At 37.4% G+C, this 23,134-nt stretch overlaps 1 protein-coding gene across 1 annotated transcript in view; it reads left to right on the top strand.

Annotated features, from left to right (window-relative positions):
- The first annotated feature begins 948 nt into the window (after positions 1-948).
- nlgn4xa (neuroligin 4 X-linked a) overlaps positions 949-23,134 on the top strand; it is an 82,392-nt gene continuing 60,206 nt past the window's right edge. The window contains exons 1-2 of the mRNA XM_079462773.1: positions 949-1,249; positions 6,672-7,406. Coding sequence (XP_079318899.1) covers positions 6,944-7,406 — 463 coding nt within the window. The 5' untranslated portion in view covers positions 949-1,249; positions 6,672-6,943. The remainder of the gene's footprint in view (positions 1,250-6,671; positions 7,407-23,134) is intronic.

Genomic DNA, 23,134 nt, shown 5'->3' with positions numbered 1-23,134 from the left:
AGAGCGGTAAGAATGGACCGGAGGTTCAAGTTTGATTTGGAGAAGAAAGCACTGTAGGCTTTCACACAGAAGATTGCACATCAGGTGTGTGTTATATGATAACTTTTTTCAAATAATCATGCTTTGTAACAGATTTGAAGCATAGTGAGTAAACAGTGGCAGGGATCTACTCGTATCGCTCGCATGGGCCCTCAGCTGCCATATGAATCCATTTGCTGGCCTGAGGCAACAACCTTCATCTGTGCTGGGAGTTTGAACGCATGGAGAAATGAGCGTCCCTGGTCTTTGATCTAAGCATCTCGCGTTGTGATTGTATCTCTGCAATCTAAAGCACTTAGGCACGCTCTGTAATTTCCACTATAGCCACTGCAGCACAGTGCACCAGCCACTGTAATAGTACCTTCCAAGCAGCGCAAATTACATAACAAATCCTCTTTTCAATGTAAACATCTAGATACACCTGCAATCAGTAATAATAATAATAATAATAATAATATAAATAATTATAAAAACATAAAGTATATTAAAAAAATTGCTTAATATATAAATATTGCTTCAATCACTTAAGTCGTTGCCATTTTAGTCACCCCTATATTTCCAACTCAATGATCTAAATGATCTCTGGTGTTTTTAACTGCAAAAAAAAGTTCAAAAAGAGACAAACTGATCGTATCCACAGTACATGCAAACTGAAACAACCACAAACACTCTGCAATTACAAAGGTAATAGAAACTCTTTAAAGTGTGATAGAGTGAATGCGGCAATCTGTAAATGTAGGCATTGTAAATTTCATTCAGTGCAGTCCAATGGCAACTGGAGAGAGATGGGGAGAGAGAGAGGGAGAGAGAGATAGAGAGAGAGAGAGAGAGAGAGAGAAAGAGAGAGAGAGAGAGAGAGAGAGAGAGAGAGAGAGATGGGTCTGGTACAGCATCAGTCTCTCTCTCTTTAATCTCTTTTTGTCAGCAGTCCGTGCTGACTCTTTCTCTTTCTATGGAGACAATCATATTCTCTACAATTTACTGTTCTTCTGCAGTGATTTCATTGCATTACCTTCATCTATATGGGACATTTCCATCAGATATGTTGTGTCTCCACTGAGAAACCTCTCTGTCGGACGGCAGCATCTTTTTGGATTCTAACAGGGGTAGCACGGAGTTTTATTCCCCCTCGACTTGCCCATACATTCTGACCGTACCTCGGAAAGTCGGTGCGGCAGGACCGAAGCCGTACGATGCAGATACCGCAAAGGTAAGACAGGCGAGCGGTCATTGAAGTCAAAGTATCTCCTTGTTGTGCCTATACAGAGTTGTAATGTTGGGCTGTCGTCGCGTACGCGCGTATTTTCAGCTGGTACCCATGATGTTTTCTCTCCCTCTCACTGAAAGCGATGCTTCATCTGACGGACGCACACATTTTAAATGTAGCATTTAATACGCTCAGAGCACATGTGATGGTTTGCATTGCACTCGTTTATCATACAACCTGTATACTTGGAGGTAAATAATGCCGTACATGTTTTACATTGAAACGATTAGAATGTTTAACCAAAATGTATTATTAGTATCCCTAGAAACATTAAGAGACGCAAATACACAGCATGAAAGAGCCGGTGATCTTTCACGAGTCATATAAATACATGTACGCAGTTTGAGACTCAAGGGCTTTTTGGCAAGGGATTCGTGTAGCAGAAGTGTTTTATAGATCATTACTTACCTGTGGCTTATCGAAGCTTTGTTATATTGGCAATATCTCTATGTGAACTAAGAGATGTTGTACGTTTGTTTCTTACCGCCCTACTGTTATCTGCGGTGCGTATCCATATGCGTAACACCGGTCTCTTACAGATGTGGCAGCAGTACATCTTTCGAGATGTTATTTTTCGAAAGTCATAAATTCGCTTTCAGAAATGTAATTCAATAGCTGTAACATAACTGTTATCTGTCCGTGGCTAAAACGTTCAAAGTGTCTTCAGATATAAGACCTTGCCGGACTTTCATCACAGGGACCATTCTCCATCACAAGTTAGTACAGCGGTGAGCCACAAGGTGGTACTGTGGACATCTCCTGCGTACGTGCGCGTTTTTGGAACCGATGGTGTGAGGTGGGGAAATCGGACCGTCTCTCGAACATTCGTTCTGTTGCGGCATTTTAACCTTCATTTATCTCAGAATTGGCGGCCACTACATAAGCGAGTCTGTTCACGCAGGTGGAATGTTGCTCTGATTTACGTGTTTTTAAAAGGCACAATTGCAAAATGATAGTTTTGTCTTTGTACTACAGTCTCCGGCAGATGTTCAGTTACATCACTGTCAAGTTCCTGAAAACGAATCATTGTTTTTGTTCGACATCCACCGATCATAACAATAAGAATTGGGAGACAAAAGTAAAAAAAAATTTTGTGGTGGTAGCCTATTATAATTTTTTATTTTATCTGTGCCAATGCACACATATAACTATGACAGAGCTGCATTAAAGTGATCACCAGAATTGGGGATATGACAAAATAGGCTCTTTTTAAACATTAAACTAGATCACTGCAGTTTAGACATGGGGTTCAATTTGATCTTTCTCTCTTTGCTCCCTGGAGTTCCTGTCCTTACTCACTCTACTGGCAGAAAGATGGAGGGAGTGAATATAGCTGAAAAAAACAAAAATTCCTTGCTTGCCCAGGCGCCATGTTGAATAAGTCATAGCAGGTGCATTTGCTGCGGAATCACATCACGTTTATCCAAAGTTCACTGAAAGGTCACTTTGGCTTCTTTGCTTTTTTCTTTACTTTTTTGTCCATCGCTTTGACGGAATCAATTCTGTCATCTTTGCAATGTGTCTGTCTAGTGCAACTGTTACAGCCTCCGTCAAGCAGATCATTTATTATAATTAAAATGCAAAGCAAGACCCAGAACCTTCATTGAAATTCGTCTGAGTCATCTTCGGAGACCACACAGGCAGTAAATGCTATTTTCTCTCCTTTAGTCCCCTCGGTCTCATCTCAAACTGTATGCGGTTGTCATACTCTCTCACGACATGGGATGTATTTATGTGATACATTTTCAAAGAACAATTTAATCGGTAACTTTTGTCCGTGATTTGATACACATTAGGCCCATATACCATTTTGTGTTTTAGAGACAATTTGACAACGGATTAAAAATAACAGTTGAAGTGCGACCCAAACACAAATTCAGTTAATCTAAAAGATGTTTTGTACATATTTTGTTGTGAATTGGTGTGTTATTTGATGAGATTTGCTGAATGTGTAGAATTATAAAACACATTATTTCACTTGTAAAACGTGTAATAATGCATTTACAAAGTTAGCCGACTGAAATACATTTTGGGATTTTCGTGCTGGCTACTTAAATTGAAAAATTGTAACCCATTAGCGCATCTTTCAGCAGCAGCCGTCAATCATAGGTGCGCCCTTACACCAAAGGGGTGCCTTTTGCATCTTGAAACTCTTTTTCCAAAACAGAATCCAATAACACAAAATGAGTATTGGTCCATCTCAAGAACTTAAGAATATTTTTTTATAAATGTGTTTGAAGCAAAGATGATATACGGAGTTAAACAACATTGCAAAATTATTTTTTGAAAGATTTTAATTTATAATAATATTTTATGGTGAAGTGTAGTGTTTGACAAGCAATAAACAAATTTTTCAGTGTTTAATGTAGTTTTGATCGATCTTTTAAATGTTACAGCTTACATTTGCCGTAAGAATAGTATGTAGGACACTTTGCTTATTAATAAAATGTATTTTTGAAATAAGTTTCATGCATATTTATACATTAAAAGTCCTGGAGACAGAAATGGCACCCATTCGGTGAAATGGCACAGGTTTGCATGGTTACTCTAAAGGGATGTTTTTCCGAAAGGATAAAAAAAGGTGAGGGAAAGTTTTTTTGGGGGGGACAAAAACATTATTAATATTATAATAACATAGAAAACAAATGTCAAGACCCGTTTAAAGTTAAACATTGCTTAAACATGTAGCAACATTGGCATAACGTTACTGAACAAATCCATCAGGGCTGGTCTAGCCAGGCCCCAGACACAGATCACAAAGAAACTGGTGGATGTTGCATAGTTTTCTTTTCTGCATTGGAAATTAAATTGCCTGCCAGACATTCAGGCCCATCTGCCTCAGAGGACAACGATGTACGTGAGAGAGATTCTGAAGTGCCCATCCCAATTTCATCATGTCTGATGATAATGCACAAAGAGAGAGAGAGCTAATGTTAGCTTTCCACCTAAAAACCCGTACCTGTTAAATCTCTGGGAGGTTTTTGATGGATGGAGCTGTCTTTTTCATTTTGAACTCATGTTTATTTTAGGTGGACAAGTTCTCTTAATGACTTTGCAAAGGCTTTTTTTGCAGTATGCAGAAATACAGAGTAAACAACAAAGCACAAGCCTTGGTATCTGGGATAAATAATGGTTTTAATTTAAAAAAGAAAGGCCTTTAAACCCTAGGGTGTCAATAGAAGGGTCTTTCTCAGACCAACAATAAAGTTCTTTTAAAGTGTGTCATGTGTGCAGGGACTCGAGTCATATTAAAGTCTACTCCTTCATTAGATGCAGTCTTAGATGAATATCTCCTTTCACATGCTTCTAAACCCCAGTAAATATTTATCAGAATAATGTTTTCATTCATGTCCTGGATGAAGGGGTCTTTCTGTATTGCTGAGTGTAGGATATGATGCTTGCTTATTTCTCCATTTCTCTTGTGACTGTAGGAGCTTTAAACACTTCAGCATTTTGTTATGAAATGGCGATTACCCCAATCCTTTTGTAATTTAGCATTGTTCAACACCAATTTCAGCTAATGTTATATCTTCCCTGCTTTGTTTGCACGGTTGGCTTTCCGCAGACTTACCATCCACCATCTGATCTCTGCTGAAATTGCTACTGTGATATTATGAAATGAAAAGCTATCCAATCATTTGTTGAATTGTAATATATTATTACGAAGGATTTTGATCATTTCACTATAGATCTAAGAAAGCTGGTTTGATGCAGTCTAGCAGAGTCTTTTTTTAATGTTCTTGTATGACTTCTGTTAGACTATGAATAAAAGGTACAGATCTAAAACCAGTGCTGGGAGGATGCTTCCCCGTTCCGCTGTCGCTGACAGAGCTATTAATGGAAAGATCAGAGTGAAGGAGAGAGTTCATAGCTATTAGATTTACTCTGGACTCAGGTCATTAAAGTTACTCCCCAGAGGTTCCACATGTCCATTTCACTCATTTATTAATGTAAATGTAAATTTGAGATGCACGTGCATGATCGGTGTGTTCAATTTCAACAAATCGAAGCAATGCTTCTGTGTGATTAAACTTCAAGAGTATCAAAAGAACCAAGTTAGGATTACACGAAGATCATCTTAAACCCTTTTCGTTTTCACACCCACTCCCTTCTCTTGTGTAGATGAAATGCACGGAGCGTTCATTATTCACATTCTGACTAAGGGCAGAATTTCTCATGCAAAATTTGTTCGCAGCTTTGTGTGGTTCTTCTGTTTGCTCATTCAAGTGGAAAAATTATCATTTGTTCAGACAATATGTGTGATGCAGACATTTAGTTTGACTATTCACATATATTTAAATTTGAGGCGAATTTGTATTCATGTCTACTTCGGTATATGTCTCTAAAGAAAATTTCAGTTGAATGCTTTGATTCATTCCAGTGAATTCGCCTGGAAAGATTCCTGGAAATGCTTTAACCGTCAACGGTTCTTCCTTTTTCCATAATTATGTGACATGTTGCGTAATGCTAAATTCTCAAAATTGTAATGTAACATTTGCAGTTTAGGTTAATGGACAGATCTATTATAGACGACTGGAGATGACTCAGCGATCAGTGACGTGAAGAATTCAGAGAGAATGAAACTGTTCAAAGCCGGAATATGGCCATTTTATTCGTTAAATAAAAGGAATGAATAGGGAATGTATACATTGGTTTCCACTGTTGCTCTAAACCTAACTGCCAAAGACTATTTCAGTCATACAGTGGATAGACAGTTTCTAGGCCAATAGATCAATAAATTGTCTGAGCGTTCTCATTCAGTTGAACTAACCTCATAAATGGATATACTGCATTTTGTGTGTACACTATTCAGTTATTTGAGACTATCAATTTACCAGCACTTGTAAAATCGTGGACCAGACAATGTGAACGTAGAATCATATTTCAGAATCGCCCGTGTTTGAATCTCGAGTAAATAATGATGTCTGAGTGTTATCATTTGTTTTCTCAATATGGTTCCATATCCGATATACGTTATAAAAGTAGAAGGACTTTCCATTAAATTCAGAATTTTTTGCCTGGTTGTTGCAAGCAGGAAGTAAAAATAATGTATTTGGCCTATTTATGTTGGAAATGTACACCAGCGCAGTTAGATCACTAATATTGTAATCACGAAGTATACAGTAGGTACAGAAAAAAGTAAAGCAGTTCTTTTTTATGTATGTTTGAATCTAGACAATGTATTGATGTCTGAGTGCTATTCTTTATTTTCTCAATATGTTTCCGTCTTACAGTGCAAGGTTACTGTGGTAACCTCCAATCCACGTTGCAATGTTCACACGTTAACTACAATAAAGTAAAATTGCTCTGTTGTGCCCATGATAACAATTGTGAATTTATACCGGCCATGTTTTCTTTTCTGCAGGCAGGCACATAAAGGAGGAATTGAAAGGGGGAAATAGTTACACCAGTGGACAGCTTAAGGGAAAGATCCACGTTCTGCTACTCATAAAAAAGGATAGGACTTACAAACAACACAAGAATACAGCCAGGATCCAGAATCGCACTCATGGCATGGGTCAATGCCATGATTGTTGAGCTGATTGGTGGGTCTGTTGTTTATCATATTTTCATTACAGCCTGAGGGCAGGAGTAGTTATTGTGAATTCAACCATCTCTGCCAACCGCAGCTGGACCATGTCACGGCTTGGAGGAACCCCATGGATTCCTCTCACCATGATTCATTCGCTGGCTACTCTACGCCTTTCCACCTGGATTGTGCTTGCAGCTGCATGGGTGGCTAGAGCGTGGGCACAACAGCACCCTATTGTCACAACAAACTACGGCAAGCTGAGAGGCTTAAAAACAGCTCTACCCAATGAGATTCTTGGGCCTGTGGAACAATATCTGGGGATTCCGTATGCCCTTCCACCCACAGGGGAGAGAAGGTTTCAGCCCCCTGAGCCCCCAATGTCCTGGCCAGGGATTCGAAATGCCACACAGTTTGCTCCTGTTTGTCCTCAGTTTCTGGAGGACAGGTTTTTACTCAATGATATGCTACCCGTATGGTTCACGGCCAACTTGGATACTGTCGTTACCTACGTACAAGAGCAAAGTGAAGACTGTCTGTACCTAAACATTTATGTACCCACAGAGGACGGTAAGTGTGCTTCTTTTCTCAGAAACTACATTGTGATTGTGAATTATATTTGACAAGTTTCATCATCAGTTTATTTGTTTATTGGTTTGCTTATTTGGTAGGTTTGTGAGATCATTTTGCCTTGCTTACAGCAGCAAAATCTGTTTAAGTTAGCACCAACCTAAAAGGATCAGATATCTTTTCCAGTAAATTCAGATTTCCTTATGGATTTTTGCCTGGTTGCCCCAAGCATGATATTGTTGCTCTAGACTAAAAATAATGTAGCCTCTTTTTGTTGGTAAGTTTCCTCATTGCAGTTAGATCACTAATATAATAAATATTGTCATCATTACACGCAAAGTATACTGTAGAATAGTCCCAGCTCTTTGTTTTCATGCAGATTCGTTGAGTATTATTTTTAGGAGATCCTTCTCTTTTAAGCTTCTTGTAATTTTTATTTTAGTTAAATTTTTACAATAAATTTTTTTTTAGGGAAATTTGCTTAAAATGTAAATAAAAGCTCAGTGGCATTCCATTGTGTTCATTTGACTAGGTCTTAATTGAAAGGAAGAATGGTTTTAATGCCATTATAATTTTGAGATGTGCTGTGAGTCATCATTGGTGTCATTGTGTGTCTCATCTTAAAGTGAATGACAGTGTGTAAAATTTAGCTTGGGCTTTTTACTGACAGTCTGAGTATGAGAGAAAAGGAATTAACTTACAATTGAAAATCCAAAAGGATGTTACAACAGATATAGTTCTGTTAGAAATATCTCATAATAACATACAGTATTTGACAGAAATGTGATTTTCCGCATTTCCATGAATTACAGTAATTGACATGGGTCTCCAATATTAATTTGAATATGACTACTTGTAAATATAATTGGATTAAAATAGAATTTTCGTCAAGTTTTGACATAATGACTGAGCCAAATCATTATTTAAATTAATTTAAGGGAGTAAGATGCTTAAGTGGAAGCCACTATTTACCCCACAGACCTTGACTTGAAAGAATATTCTGCTGAATAAATACGAATATATATTATTTTCCAAGTCATGCTTCAACATGCAGTAAAAAAATTCCAAATATTCTGAAAGTCCGGTTTCCCTTGAAAAAATACCTCTTTTGAAGTTAATATTCAGTCCTGTTTTGTGGCCCACTAAAGATGGTCATCCCCTGTTAGTTTTCAGACTCTAGCTGCCCATCATGCTTCAGCTCTCCGAAATGCCCTTTTCAAAATCCTGTGTAATATGGGAACATCCTGCCATTTATGACTCAAAGAGGGGCTTTCTCTGCAGTTGTGTTTCTCCTGAAGCAGGATCCCTGATATAAAAGTCCTTTAGTGTAAAGACCAAATCAAAAGCAAATGCCTGAGACTCAAGGTTAGAATGGAATACTGGGATCAACTGCTCCTGATCTTCAGTTGGCTCAGAAAAGAAAGGTTAGTGAAGGATAAATTATCTTTGTCTGTTTGTGACGGAGTCTGCTTTATCTCCTGGAACAGTTACAAGTGAAGGCTGTGGAGGTGGCATCCTGTTTTTCTGTGAATTAATCACAATGAATGGCTCAGCCTGAAGGGACGGTCTGGATGAAGAGACAATGCAGGCTCCCCTCCATTCTTTAATTGGGAAAGCTAGCCACTTTCATTACCATTGGACTATTCAAATAGCCCATTCAAGAAGAAAATTCAAAAGAGGCAGTCGTGACAAATCAGTGCTTGTTTCCTTTTTTATCTACATTGTCTACATGTTAATGGATTGACTTCTTTAACATACTGTCTGAAAATCCAGTCTTCTTATAGATACGTAGGGTGCAAAGCAGGAAACTGTCACATATCAATGAATTATTTCCACTGTGCAGTGGTGTATTATCGTAAGTCTTACTTACACTTGCTCTGGTTTTTCCCTCTACTTTCTATCTACGTCGGCACATAAGGCAAAGCTATTAAACATTTTCACCAATAAAGGGAAGAAAATGTAGTTTACACAAGTGAGCTTTGATGACAACATGCCCAAAAAGCAAGGCAGATCAGCACCCTGTTTCCAAAAACGGCATTTACATTCAGCTTTTGAGCTACAAGTAAAAATAAAATAATTATAAAGCACAAAACAATTAATGGAACAGCAAAGAAAATCATTTTGGTTCCATAAAAGGGATTAAACCACTGTTTGACCATTGTTTTACAAACCGAATTTATATAGGAGGAAAATGTAGATATATAGATAGGTAGAACATCCATTTATTTACAAAATTAATAGAGGTTAACCAGTTTTTCTGTTATTTTTCTCTTCTTCTTGTGTTCCATGGATAAAATAAAGTCTCACACCTTGTCTACACTTAGTTACTAATTTAGAATCAGTTGTACCTTGTTGTGTATCACAGTTACGGATGGTGTACAAATAACAAGAAAAAGCTATAGTTGTTGCGACGTCACATCACGTCTGGTGTAGATACAGTGTTACAGGATTGGAACAACATGACATAGCGTTCCAGATACCCATCATGCCTATATGAAAGTGAAAAAAAGTGTATTTCAATTAATATCAATCAAACTGCAGTTTGGTTGAGATGAAGTAATATAAACAAAAAATACAGCCAACTAACACAATAAAACAATAAAAACATGATAACACAATAAAGAAACATGATTTGTTAACATTTTTAACACGTTTTTGCAAATAAACATATAGCTAGTATATTGGGAAAAGAAATGACTGAGAGATTATTTGCTGATCCATATGTTTCTGATTAGTTCAGTTCGTATGTTCCGGTCTGTTCACAAAGCTAATTTAAAAAAGTCCCTCCAAGCTGTTTTACGTTTCCTCATTTAGTTACCAGTCATTGAACTGCCACTCGAGGTTGGCACAGGGCTTCACTTCTGCCTCAGTCAATAACTGTCCTATAGTTTGTGGTGGAGTGGAACTGCTGGTTGACCCAGATGTGTATTTAAAACTGCGAATTACTCTTGCAATAACAAAAACTTTATAATAGATAATGGTGAAAGAAAGAAAGATCAAAAATAAAATTCAGATTTGATGTACAGCTCAGCAAATGGCATTACATGAACTTGATAATGTTATGCATCTGCTTAGAAGTTTGTTTTTAAGTCAATTTAAATATTTTCTTTTTTGTTCCTCTTATGCAGCAACATTCTTATATAAGAAAGGTGTCTCACTTTATACATCCATGATTGAAACTTTTTCGACACAATAGTTTGCAGAAAATATAGGCTAGCATAGGAGAATGGCCAGCTGACAGGAACGAGACACAAATTGAATCATGCAGTGCAACAGTGGTATGCAGAAAAGCATCTCTGCACAACATTTTGAACCTGTCTGGGCTACAGAACACACCGGCTTGAACTGACACCTGTCAGTTAAAAACAATAAATCGAGGCTATGCTGAGAACAGGCTCGCCAATCCCTGTTTCTGCTGCGACATTCAGTACAGACAGGCACGGTCAGAAATTGGTGTAAACATAAAACATCCATGTCTCCATCCTGCCAGCTCAGACGGCTGATGGTGCTTAAATTGTGCAGGGACTATTTTCTTCCCACACATTAGGCACCTTAATACCAAGTTGAGCATTGTTTAAATGCCACAGCCACCTAGGGTGTATTGTTGCACTTTACGGCCACAGTCTAACCATTTCCTAAAAGCTAATGTGGCTTGTCACAAAGCATGTCGTCTCAAACTGATTCCACAAATATTTCTCAGTGTGTTTTAGTAGCCTCCATGCAACACAAATGTGACCACTCAATGTATTAGTTTGTATTAGTAATACAAACAACATGAGATGTGGTTGATGTTGAAATTTGTATATATAATTGGCTATTTCTCCCAGTTAATGTGTTTTGTGTGAAACTTATTAGGGCTGTGGAATGTATTGACTTTTGGGGAATGACATGACACACAAAGCTTGTGTGACTTTGTTCCTCATATTCTTGTGGTTGAATTATCAATGAATATCATGTAATGAGCTTCGGAACGAATTAAGGTGCTTCATTTTCATCCTAAAAATACAGATTCAACGTGTGCTAAGACATCATTATTCAGACGAAAACGAGATTTAACCAGATTTTTTCTTTCTTCTTTTGCACTTAATATAGTGGCAGGTACAGGGTCTCCCTGGGATTTCCCATTGTAAAACAAACAAGCTTAACATAGTACAGCAGAAATTGATCTACTTGAAGTTATAGTTGAACTTGAACACACAACACATTTTTGTCTAAGAATAAACCAAGGTATTTAAAACACTGGAAAAGCAAGAAATCTAAGTCCACATTTTAAAATAAAAGTGTGTGCCGTATAGGGCCCTACATTTCGCTGTGCAATCGTGGGTTATACATGAAATATTGTTTATTCCAACAAAACTGTGCACATTTACTTAAACCAATGTAGGTAGACCTGCAAAATGAATCCAAACAGATTAAGATTTTAAATTAAAGTATTTTTAAAATCAGCAGAATGAAATCAGTTCTACGGCATCCTCCATCTTACACATCGCACTACGTCTGTTCTATAAGAGAGCTGCCTTAAAAACAAGTGCTTGATTGACAAGAAAGTCAGCCACATTAAAAGTGTGTCTAATTCTAGAAGGTGAAGAGGTAACAGCCTACTCAAAAGAGACTCCATCATCATTATTTCATAGCACACCCATCACCAGTTGCGGTTCGACGTTGAATTGCATCCCGGGCGAGACCAACTTTGAGCACAATTGCACAAATCCTTTTTTTGTGCACCTGATGGCTTTGAACTTTTCCTGTCCATCTCTGTTTATTTGCCACTCGACAATCAACAGATTTCCCCCCCGCCCCCAACACTGTCACTCATGTCACAAAACGAGTCAGGGCCAGAAAGACTAAACCAATTCACCTTGGTGAGGTGACACATAATCGTTTTGTATTACTTATTTTTTTGTTAGCCATTATACACAATTCAGGAAAACTAAAATGTGCAGGAACTATAGGCCTGTATTGATTACATTATGAATAAAATGTGCGATATTTGGAAGAAGGTCGAGGTGGTGTGTGACTGACTTTAGCCCACTTATTGAATTCGCATCATGGGAGGGGCTTCTGCCGCTCGCTGTGTCATAATCACGGCCGTACTAGAGCAAAAGTTCCTGATTGTTTACCGCGGCTCTAATTTTCGCCAAAGTTTAGATTTTTCAACTCACTAATCGCAATACGAGTAGGTATTCGCTAATCGCAATACGAGTAGGTCATCGCGTCTTTGCATTGACTTAAAATGTAAATCACTCTCGCTTAACGCTTCAATCGTGTTCGGTGTGAACACACTATTACCCAGAGGTGAATAACTATCCCCTTTCCCCTTCTCACACACGGCAACTTCTCAGCTTGCAGGGGCGCCAATTTGCCAATTCCCCACACAAGAATGAATGATAGATAATAGAAAACCGATTCTCGCCGCGGCCCAGAGGTTTTTTTTACTGCTCGTGCCGGTACCGCCCCTCATTTGACATAAAACAATGCTGCCCCGGGCAACTCCCCGGTTCGCCCGTGCCTAAAACCGCTACTGCCCATAACATTTCTAATATCTGGCATCTCTCACTTCTGGGTGCTGTAGGGGCTGGGAACCAAACTTATTATTTTGTCCAAGTTCTATAGAGGCAGAACTGCTGAAATATTTCTTGATTGTAAGTGTAAGTGGAAAGTGGACATAATAGAAGAGGCGAGAGCTAACAGTATTTTTTTAATAAAGCAATATGTGAACACAATACAGAAAAGCTAAAAATCTGCACATTAAATTCTTATATTAAAGGAAATGCTTCATCTGAACTAAACATTAAGCCAGTTTCACAGACAAGGCTTAGCTTAAGCAAGGAATATGCCTTATTATTGATATTGACTTTGTTCAGCTACTTTGTAACAATGAAAATTGTAAAAGAGCTATATAAATTAAGCTGACTTGACTTGTAAGTCGCTTTGGATAAAAGCATTTGCTAAATGACTAAATGTAAATGCTTACGTAATAACTGTTCTTAATTTTTTTATCTAAAATCCTTCGTTCCAGAGTTTTTGCAATTCCCCACCCAATGTACTTTAGAGGCCGATATGTTTTTCAGAGTGGGCTCACCTTTTGAAATATACAACTGGCTATTCTAACTTCATAGTGACGTTAATTATATTCACCTCCTGTGATGCAACAGTGTAGCAAAACAAGATAAGCAATAACTAAATAAAAAAAATGGATTGTAAAATCTAACATTTAGTTGATAACATACCAAAAGGACCTAGAGTTTTATGGCTTTGGGAATTTAAAGGAATTATGTTATTATGTTTTACACTGATGTTAGAGAATTCATCCTTTAAAAGAGTTATCAGTTACAGTTCGACTGATAACTTTGTGTTAGATGTTTCACCTAAAATTTGTTCCAAAAATTGGTTTCCATTTATTCTTGTTGATGTCTAAGAGAAACAACTTTTGATTTGTGATGTTTTCTGCTTATGGGTAAGGGGCAAACATTTAGCAGTCATAGTTGTTCTTGTCGACCTGTGAATACAAATCTTCTTCGTCTTGGCATCAATAACATATTTTTATGTATGTAATTTTGTGTAAGCAATCTGTTTAAGTGTATCCATAGCATTTCGTTACTAACTAAACTAATGCTAAAACTCTCTTGGGCAGATAATAAACAGTTCTGGAATGTTTTTTGTACATGAAGCTACACTAGTCAGAGTACCCTTGGGAGATTTGTTGTGCACCTTGGATTATTTATTTATATTTTTATTTCTGATCAGTTAATGCTTAAACTGTTACCACAGCAATTAAACTGTTTTTATTAATTATGAATGATTTTTAAAGTCTATTTGTAAGCTAATTTTAGACTGACACTTAGAAAAATTTACTTATATAATAATGCACTTAATAATAAGGTTTTGTTTTGACACTGCCCTATGTGTCAATTCCTGGTTCAACCAAAGGTGTCAAGTTTGGAACTACCTTTGTTTGAGCGTTGATAAAGTTTTAACTGATGGGAAACCTATTTGGTAACAGTTAAGTTTTATTCTGTTCAGTGCCACTGGAGAAGAAAGTATGCTTCTCTTCTTCACAGTCCATTCTGGCTGTGCACAAGAGATTGATGTGATAGGTATCTTTGAAAGGAACCTTGGTACCCCATTTTTGGCAGGTGGAACATGTCCAAGCGATTACACAGCAATGTGTAGGGCAGTGAATGTCCTTCTTCAGACAGCTAATAAGTCAAATATGTGGAAAGATGGAGTGTCTGTGGAGTCGGTCAACCATCAAATGTCCCTGTTGAGCGACACAACACATGGGATCATGTGTTCATAGATACAATCACAAGCACAGAGTAAATCTCAAATGTACACACATGCAAACATGAATGCGCAATGCTACCTCGGTCCATCAATCCACAATGTCCACACTTAAAGTGTTGTGTGATGCAACTAAATGGCAGCCAATGAAGAGCTCTTTCTGTTTGTGTGCTTCCCCCTACTGACAACACTTTCATCCAAAGAGAACAAACATTACATACATACCTTATATTTTCTGTTTTGCCCCATATAGGCTATGTGGTGATTTAATTCCAAATAGTTCATCGATATAATTTCCAATTAATAGTTTTAACGATTATGTGTTATACAAAAAAATTGTAATACTTAATTATTTTGAATGTAGTAAATGTTAAAACATTCATTTCTTGAGACTTTGATATGACTATTGAAATACATATTATGTTTATAGAAACAATTGCATTAAATATATGTAGTATGATCATGTTAGGCCAATGTCATGTCTCTACTATTTAAACTAATTGCCCTGTGGGGATATAAATAAAGTTGAAATATATAAAGTTTCATGCCACAAACAAAAACAAAACATGACATAAAACTAAAGCAAAGCATTCATTAAAAATTGACTTTAAAAAGAGGTCTAGCCTGTTTTATATGTCCATATACCTCAGCTACCAAAATAAAATGTTCACTCTATTTTATGTGGTTAAACACGGATGCAAAACCTAGTCAAATCTGTTAGTCCACACTGGGAAAGGATGAGACGCAAAATCTGAAAACTGCCAGAAAGATGCTGAACCTAGAAAGTTCCATACACAAAAAAAAACATTGTAAAAATCATCTTCAAAATTGTAACTGCTATAAATTTTGAATGTAAAACACAAGTACATTTAAGACTCCTTAAATATAAACAGGACGTAAAGATGTCTAGAATATGACACTGTTTGTGTGGATATTGGCTGTAATATTTTGCTCCTATTATAAAAAACATAATCTTCTGCAGATTAAGTTAAAAAGATAATTTTGTGTGTTTTGTATTAAGCATTGTGTTTTTATATATGATATATATGATATATGAAGTCAGGACTTTCTGGTGAAATGTAAATCATGTATTACTTTTTCAAAGTTAAATTATTATCAAAACTAGTGCCTACATTTTTTATTGACTTTATAGGCAGATTTTTTGGGATGGCTCATAGTAATTTCTCTCTAATCAATTACATTCATATTTAGCCTTTAAATCTAACCTTAAAATACAGACTGTGCCACCAGGAAAATGGTACGGATGTAAAGTCCTTAGGCTTTGATTAAAATCTGCCATTTCCCATCATTTTATGATTATGCACAAATGAGAGCAATTTACCATTTTATTTAAGGCAGTCTGACCCTTTAGCAAAGGCACAAGCTATTATCCCTACACAAGTCATTTGTTCAGTTTATTTTTTTCAGCAAAAAGACACTTACTATGTATTTACAATTTTCTTATGTTAGACATTATAAAAATGAATATTGTAAACATAGACATATAAAAAGCGGGCCGGGTGGTGTAAGAAGAGGTTGTACTGTACGTTAAACTCACTAGGAAAGCAAGAAGACTAAGAGAGCCGGCTTTAGTTTGATGTCATGGAGATCAATGGCCAAGAATACAGTAAAAGTGCACCATTGTAACAGAGCAGCACATATTACAAGACAAGTCTTTATGGGAGGGTGACAGAATAAGCCATTACTCAAAAAGTACTGAGTAAAAGTTCAGAGTTTGCTGAAATTCATAATGAAAAAGCTGTATTGGTGAAAGATTTAGAGAAAAAGGCAAAAAAAGACAAAAATCTAGCACTAGCATCTTGCTTTAGGATTACTTTTAATCAGCAGGGACTACACATTTGATCAAAACCAAAAGAAAAGGTAAATGGTAGATGAGGACTGGTGTTAGGAAACATTGCTGTATTGAATAATATTATTACCACATTTTTGCAGTCTGTGTCCTTACAGCGTACTTACCAGAACACTGGTAACTACAGAATACTGGCGGTAATACTGGTAACTACAGAATACTGGTAACTACAGAATATTGACAACTACAGAATACTGGTAACTAAAGAATACTGGCGGTAACTACAGAATACTGATAACTACAGAATACTGGTAACTACAGAATACTGGCGGTAACTACAGAATACTGGTAACTACAGAATACTGATAACTACTGAATACTGGCGGTAACTACAGAACACTTGTAACTTCAGAATACTGGCGGTAACTACAGAATACTGGTAACTACAGAATAGTGATAACTACAGAATACTGGTAACTACATAATACTGGTAACTACAGAATACTGGTAACTACAGAATACTGGCGGTAACTACAGAACACTGGTAACTACAGAATACTGATAACTACTGAATACCGGCGGTAACTACAGAACACTTGTAGCTTCAGAATACTGGCGGTAACTACAGAATACTGGTAACTACAGAATAGTGATAACTACAGAATACTGGTAACTACAGAATACTGGTGGTAACTACAGAATACTGATAACTACAGAATACTGGTAACTACAGAATACCTATACCTACAGAACACAGATAACTACAGAATACTGGTAACTACAGTACATGTATAGTACTGTACTTTGTAAGTTTTAGGTTATGTTTAGGACTGGTACAGTACACACTATACCTAGTTACTCAGTAAGCATTATAGTACCTAGAGGAAAATAAAGTGCTACCACTTTATAAAAGTACTAAGCCTATTTTTATTGCATTTATTGTCAAGATCAGTGATGAAGTTTAAACAAGTTATAGTATCAAACAGAACTCACAGTAAATACCACATAGGTATATGGGAGAGTATGTATCAAGATCAGAAAAGTGCATTACATGAATTAGGCTTTTAACCATTTCTTGATACAGTTGTAAAATGGTTCTACAGTCAGATCTTATAATCCATGTAGTGCAGGTTCTTATGGGCCACCGTGGTGGGTGTGTTATTCACACTCTAGTGATTAACACGCAACTTGCTTTTGTTTGAACAGCTTGACATCCCACAATCCTTTGTTAACTGAGCGTATATTGGAACCCGCATGCTCTCTCAGTGTGAGCCAATGTTAACACACAGTGTTGTATTTTTAATGAGCCAAGGTCATTTACAGAAACAACAGAATCCTCATGCAAGATTTAATTCATTTAGTTCTTCTTGTAGTGTTGGCGCTTCATTCAAACTTTGTCAAAAAAATCCTACTATTTATATACTACGTAATAAAATATTTTTATAATTGGACATGTACTATTATGTGCATGTACTATTGTGAGCTGATGTTTTAAAGTATGTACCTCCTTTATCCTCTTTACTTTTCCCCTGTTGTTGACAGTAGGAGCCCACACAGTCAAAGGCGATGATTTCACCAATAATGAGGGTGGCGATAATAAAGGTATTTTTTCTGTCTTCTCCATTCTACCTAGAGACAAAAAAACCCTGAGAGACCAGCCTGATACTTGTGCATGAAAGCGAAACCTAGCATCTTTTCTTTGAATTAACTCTTAACATTTATTTCATTTATTTTTTTTTTACCTTTTTTGGCCATTGAAGCATACCATCACAAAACACCTTCCGGAACCCCTTTTTGACACCTCTTTCCTTTTTGAGGAATCCAAGCACAGAATTGAAGGACTGTGTGGAAAGGCAAACATTTTCCTCTTAAGAATATTCAAGAGCATCTCCTAAATAACAGTTCTCGAACCTTCTCCCAGTGCTGCAAAGTGAAAGATGGTCGACGAAAACGCTGCATGCTATTATTCTCTGCTCCTCAGAGAAATGATTAAACAGACATGTTTCCTCATATTCTTTTCTCTGTTTGGTTATTTATTACCTTCATTGCCCGGCGAAGCATGAGCACTAACCTGTTTTGTTTTGACTGTGAAAATCTGTTTATTTGTAACTTGTGTCAAATACAGTGGTGTAGATACTGCTCACAACGTAATATTATTGGCTTGCTCCTCTGCATGCCAATGCACTTAGAGAAATGACATTTTGTAAGACACTATGCATTATTAGGCAATGAATGGGTAGGCTTGTGTAAATGAAAGGAGGGGAGTACACTATAGCCAGCACAGGTCTGTGATTTCCACGTATATGATAATTAAATCGATTTATGTTTGGTACAGGATGTGGTCGTGTCTTCATGACATGTCTGATAAATTTCCAGAGTGGATTCACACTGTGGTTTGTGGAGTTGCTGAGGTAGGCGGCTGTCATGATCTCTGAGTGATGGGCATCATCATCGATTGCTGCGGTTTACGCATGTTCTACTCGATTCTGCTTGATTTCCTTCTAATACCATGGTAGAGGGTAATCAGTTGAGATTCATAGCAAACTCCTTTAACCTTCTCAGCTTCATGAGAGTGAGACATTTCAATTCATATATGACTCATGTAGGCTTTGTTTGATATAAATATGACATTTTATATGATTCATATGATTTGTACAGAAGGAGAGGATGAATTCAGACCCTATTATGTTATTTCTTGTTAAATAAATGTAAACTGGTATGAAGGTTCTAAGCTTTCTAAAGTTACCATGTATGTCTAGTTTTGCCCAGAGGTTCTTGAGAGGGTTTCACCAATGTAGGAATCTGAGTTCAACATCTAGTTGAATACCTAAAAATGCCTACTACTTACCTTAAAGGCGGAATGGCTGATATGGTAAGGTGCTAACTTTAGCCTGCTAGCACTGAAATCACGATCCCGCCGTCATCCAAAGCAACATATAAATAAATAACGTTACTACATCTTTAAAATGGGATTAAATGCAGCATAGTGTCACGGGACAGAGTGCAGTTGGTTGAGAAGCAAAAAGGTTTATTAACAAACAAATCAACAAAAGTAAAGTAAAACAAACCAATAACGTGGCAGAGTCAAAAAGTCAGTGGAAGTCCGAGTGCTGCCTGCGCCAACATCTGCAGTGTCGGCAGTGGACTTAGCCGTTGAGAAAGGATGGCGCGATCCATCTAGCCACACTGTCCGAACCCGAGCTGGCTGTAATCCTGCCAGCAAAGACTAAATTCCCGCCTGCGAATCCTGGACAGAGTTACATAAAGTTATACAGACAGGAACACAGGCGGAAGGTATACACAAACACAATACGAACCCACACAGAACAAAGGCTGGGAACAGGATTAAATATGAGGGGGAAATAGGCTGCAGGTGTGGGCAGATGAGAGACGCAGCGCCATGAGTAAGGCTGATTACGCAGCAGGGAGGGCTATACAAAACAATAAGTGTAAAATGTTACAAAATGCGATATATAGTTCCTGTTAGATGCTGGGTAACAATGTCGTTGAACTACTACATAAAGGTCCACAAAATAAGCAACATAATCAAAACCCATCCAAATCTAATAACAACATGTACCTACCTGTCCAGAAGTCACCATGGCATCATCTTTGAAACTCTTGACTCCCGAAGATGCTTCCAGTGTCGAAAAGCAACACCGATTATAATCATACCAGTCAACACTCCCTCTTTTTCTGGACAGGATCACATATTCTGCCTTTAAATTCTGTTTTAAAGCAGCTGTGTATAATGTTTTGGAGGATCCATAGGCAGAAATGCAATATAATATGCAAAACTATATCTTTAGATGTATATATAGAGCTTACATAATGAAGCGTTATGTTTTTATTACCTTAGAATGAGGTATTTCTATCTACATAAACCGTGGGTCACCTTGCATGGAATTCCCCAGGTTGTTTACAGTAGCCCTAAATGGACAAACTTTTTTTCGTAAATACTTTATCTCCTTCGCCAAGGAAGCAAAAACATTTCAACATCTTAGTTCTGTGTCAGCCACCATAGTGCTTCGAAAGGGAGGGGTGGAGTGACCCGTTGGTTGCAATTCTCAACCTCACTGCTAGATGCCGCCAAATTTCATACACTGGACCTTCAAGGAAAAATTTATGTATTTTTACAGACAAGGCTTAGTTTAAGCCAGGACTATGCCTTAGTTACATTTATGTCACTTAAAAAATGCCTTGGAAAAAATATTTCTTGTGTGCAAGGTATTCCAGGCCAAGTTATTTTTAGTTTAAAATATGTCCCTTTTCTGTGAACTCTGTCCATTGTAACATTGCACATGTTATTTATGCTCAAATAGCTATATACACATCAACTAAAGTTGAAGCCTTTGTTTCACAGACAATGCATGTATCAAATATTATCTTAATATTCCTCAGCAGGTGCCAAGATGGTGAACAGGTTATTATGTAAATAGAAATAAATAAAAACAGAAGGAACCCTAATGTTTCGTTAGAATGGTAATCCTCACTAGTAAATTATCATTTTTTACATCCAGTTAAAATGCATACAGGCTTTTCTTTCAAGTACCCCCACGAAGTGCTCCTTTTGCTTGAAAGACGAAGATGGTGTTTTCAGCAGGGCAGGATCGATGCGCTCTGTCTGTGTGAACATCTGCAGTGGCGATGAATTACTCTTCCTGGCTCCCTTGAGGTTACCTATGCCATAAGACTACCCTGCAAATCACCCTACAGTAATGCACCAGCCTCCGCAATTCCTGCCACCTTTAAAACCCACCCAGGAAGACTCTTTAAATGTATAGATATAAAATAGAGAGTCGCTCTCTTCCACTCTAGTCTGTTTAAAAGGATGATGCTCTTAAGACACGGTCTGCACAGAGACAAAAAGAGCTTTCGTTCGGAAATGAACGAAATGAAAGAATATCACTTGTCAGCCATGTCTTAATTGGTTAACATTGCGTCTGAATGAAGGGCCTACGGCAGTACTCTAACAGCTTTATTAAAGGTTGATGTTAAAAGCTTACGTTTAAAACCCAGTTGTAGTACATGAATACCAAAAAAGGTTCATGTCCGGAGGCCACAGTTAACAGAAGTCTGACCGACAGTCGTCATATAGTTGCCATTAATGATATATTGAGGCTATGTTTTAGCTTGCGTGCCCATCCCGTATCGCATTTAAATTAGTTTCAGAGTAAGCGAACATCTTAAGAGAATGTTGCTATTGCTCGGCCTGGTCATTAGCCGTCTTTCCGTACTATTTAAAGAGGTTATCCAAAATTGAGTCTTTAGCTGTATTCACCCTCATTTCCAAAATCACATGACTTTTATCTGGCATAAAGGGACAGTCCTGGTCATCATTTAATATCATTGTCCAGAAAAGATCGGCACGGACATTAAGTCTGGACTCAATATTGTGTTCCATAGAAGAAAGTAAGTTACTGGAGTGGATAAATGAGATCTGTTGAATCTAATGAAGAATTCAGCTCTTTCTCTCTTTTTGTGTCTTTCTATATTTCTCCCCCTCTCTCTCATTCTGTATAAAGATGAGTAATGTTTGCAGTGCCGTGCAGCACATGAGGGAATATATTATCCTACTCGGCCTGTCCTGGCAATGATGAATGTCCAGGGTGTGTGCACTGCAGAGTCACCCCCACACGCTCTCTCATTTCAGTTCGTTCTCCCTTTTCTCTTTGACACTTGCTCTCTCTCTCTCTATCATTTCCTTTTACTTTCATCGTGTCTTTCATGTTCTCTCATCATCTTTACCTATATCTTCCTCTGCCTGCACAATGCCACAATAAAATAGGAAAGGTAGGGCCAAATCAAAGGACACAAACATTACAAAGTTCCTCCAACATGTCCAAAGATTCCACTCAATACCTTCTTTAAACACACGATCTTGTCTGTAAATAAAAAATTTAAATCTCGAAATGTCTAAAATAAGGGTTTAAATAACCATAAAATAATATTTTTTAATAATAATGTCTTTGGTGAAACGAGCACTAAGTCAACCAGACCAATATTTTGCTTAATCTTCAGCCAATTTTTTATTTCTTGTTAGACATTCTTTAAAAACGATTTCTGGTAATTCAGATTTTCAGAAGTGGAAACAAAACAACTGGTTTTGGACCCTTGTTTTGCTGATTGGTATTGGGAAATAAAGGCCCTTAAGAGTCTAAGACCCAAGGCATGTTCTTTACAATTCCGCAGAGTGAACCTGGCTTGACCGAGGGGAACTTTTATAATATCTCCTAAGCTAGTGAAAAAGCTGGGCGCTGACATCTCACTTGGTCTGCTTCATCATTGCTCAAGAGCCTAAATACGTTTCCAATGTCAATTGAGTTTCGGCACACCTGGGATCCAAAATGTGTTTAGATGTACTGTCTTGTTGCTAATAGCCCATCTAATATGTCCCCTTGATCTATGTGTTTTTCTGTGAAGAACCCTAAGATGTGTATCTGTATCTAAGCTTGACAAGTTCATGGCAGAACTCCATTCCCTTAATGTGTTTTTGGAAAGTTCCACTCCCTTCCAATAGCTGTTGAGATGAACGATTTAAATGGTCTTCTTGGACGCTGTCCATAAAACTAGCAGTCTAGTGCCTACTGGGTAACAAATGTAGTTTATTTTTCTTAGCTAAAATATACAGGGT

The sequence above is a fragment of the Barbatula barbatula genome (assembly GCF_947034865.1).
Source record: "Barbatula barbatula genome assembly, chromosome: 8".
NCBI classification, from domain to species: Eukaryota; Metazoa; Chordata; class Actinopteri; order Cypriniformes; family Nemacheilidae; genus Barbatula; species Barbatula barbatula.
The sequence above is the reverse complement of the archived record's forward strand: the minus strand, read 5'-3'. Positions and strand labels throughout refer to the sequence as shown.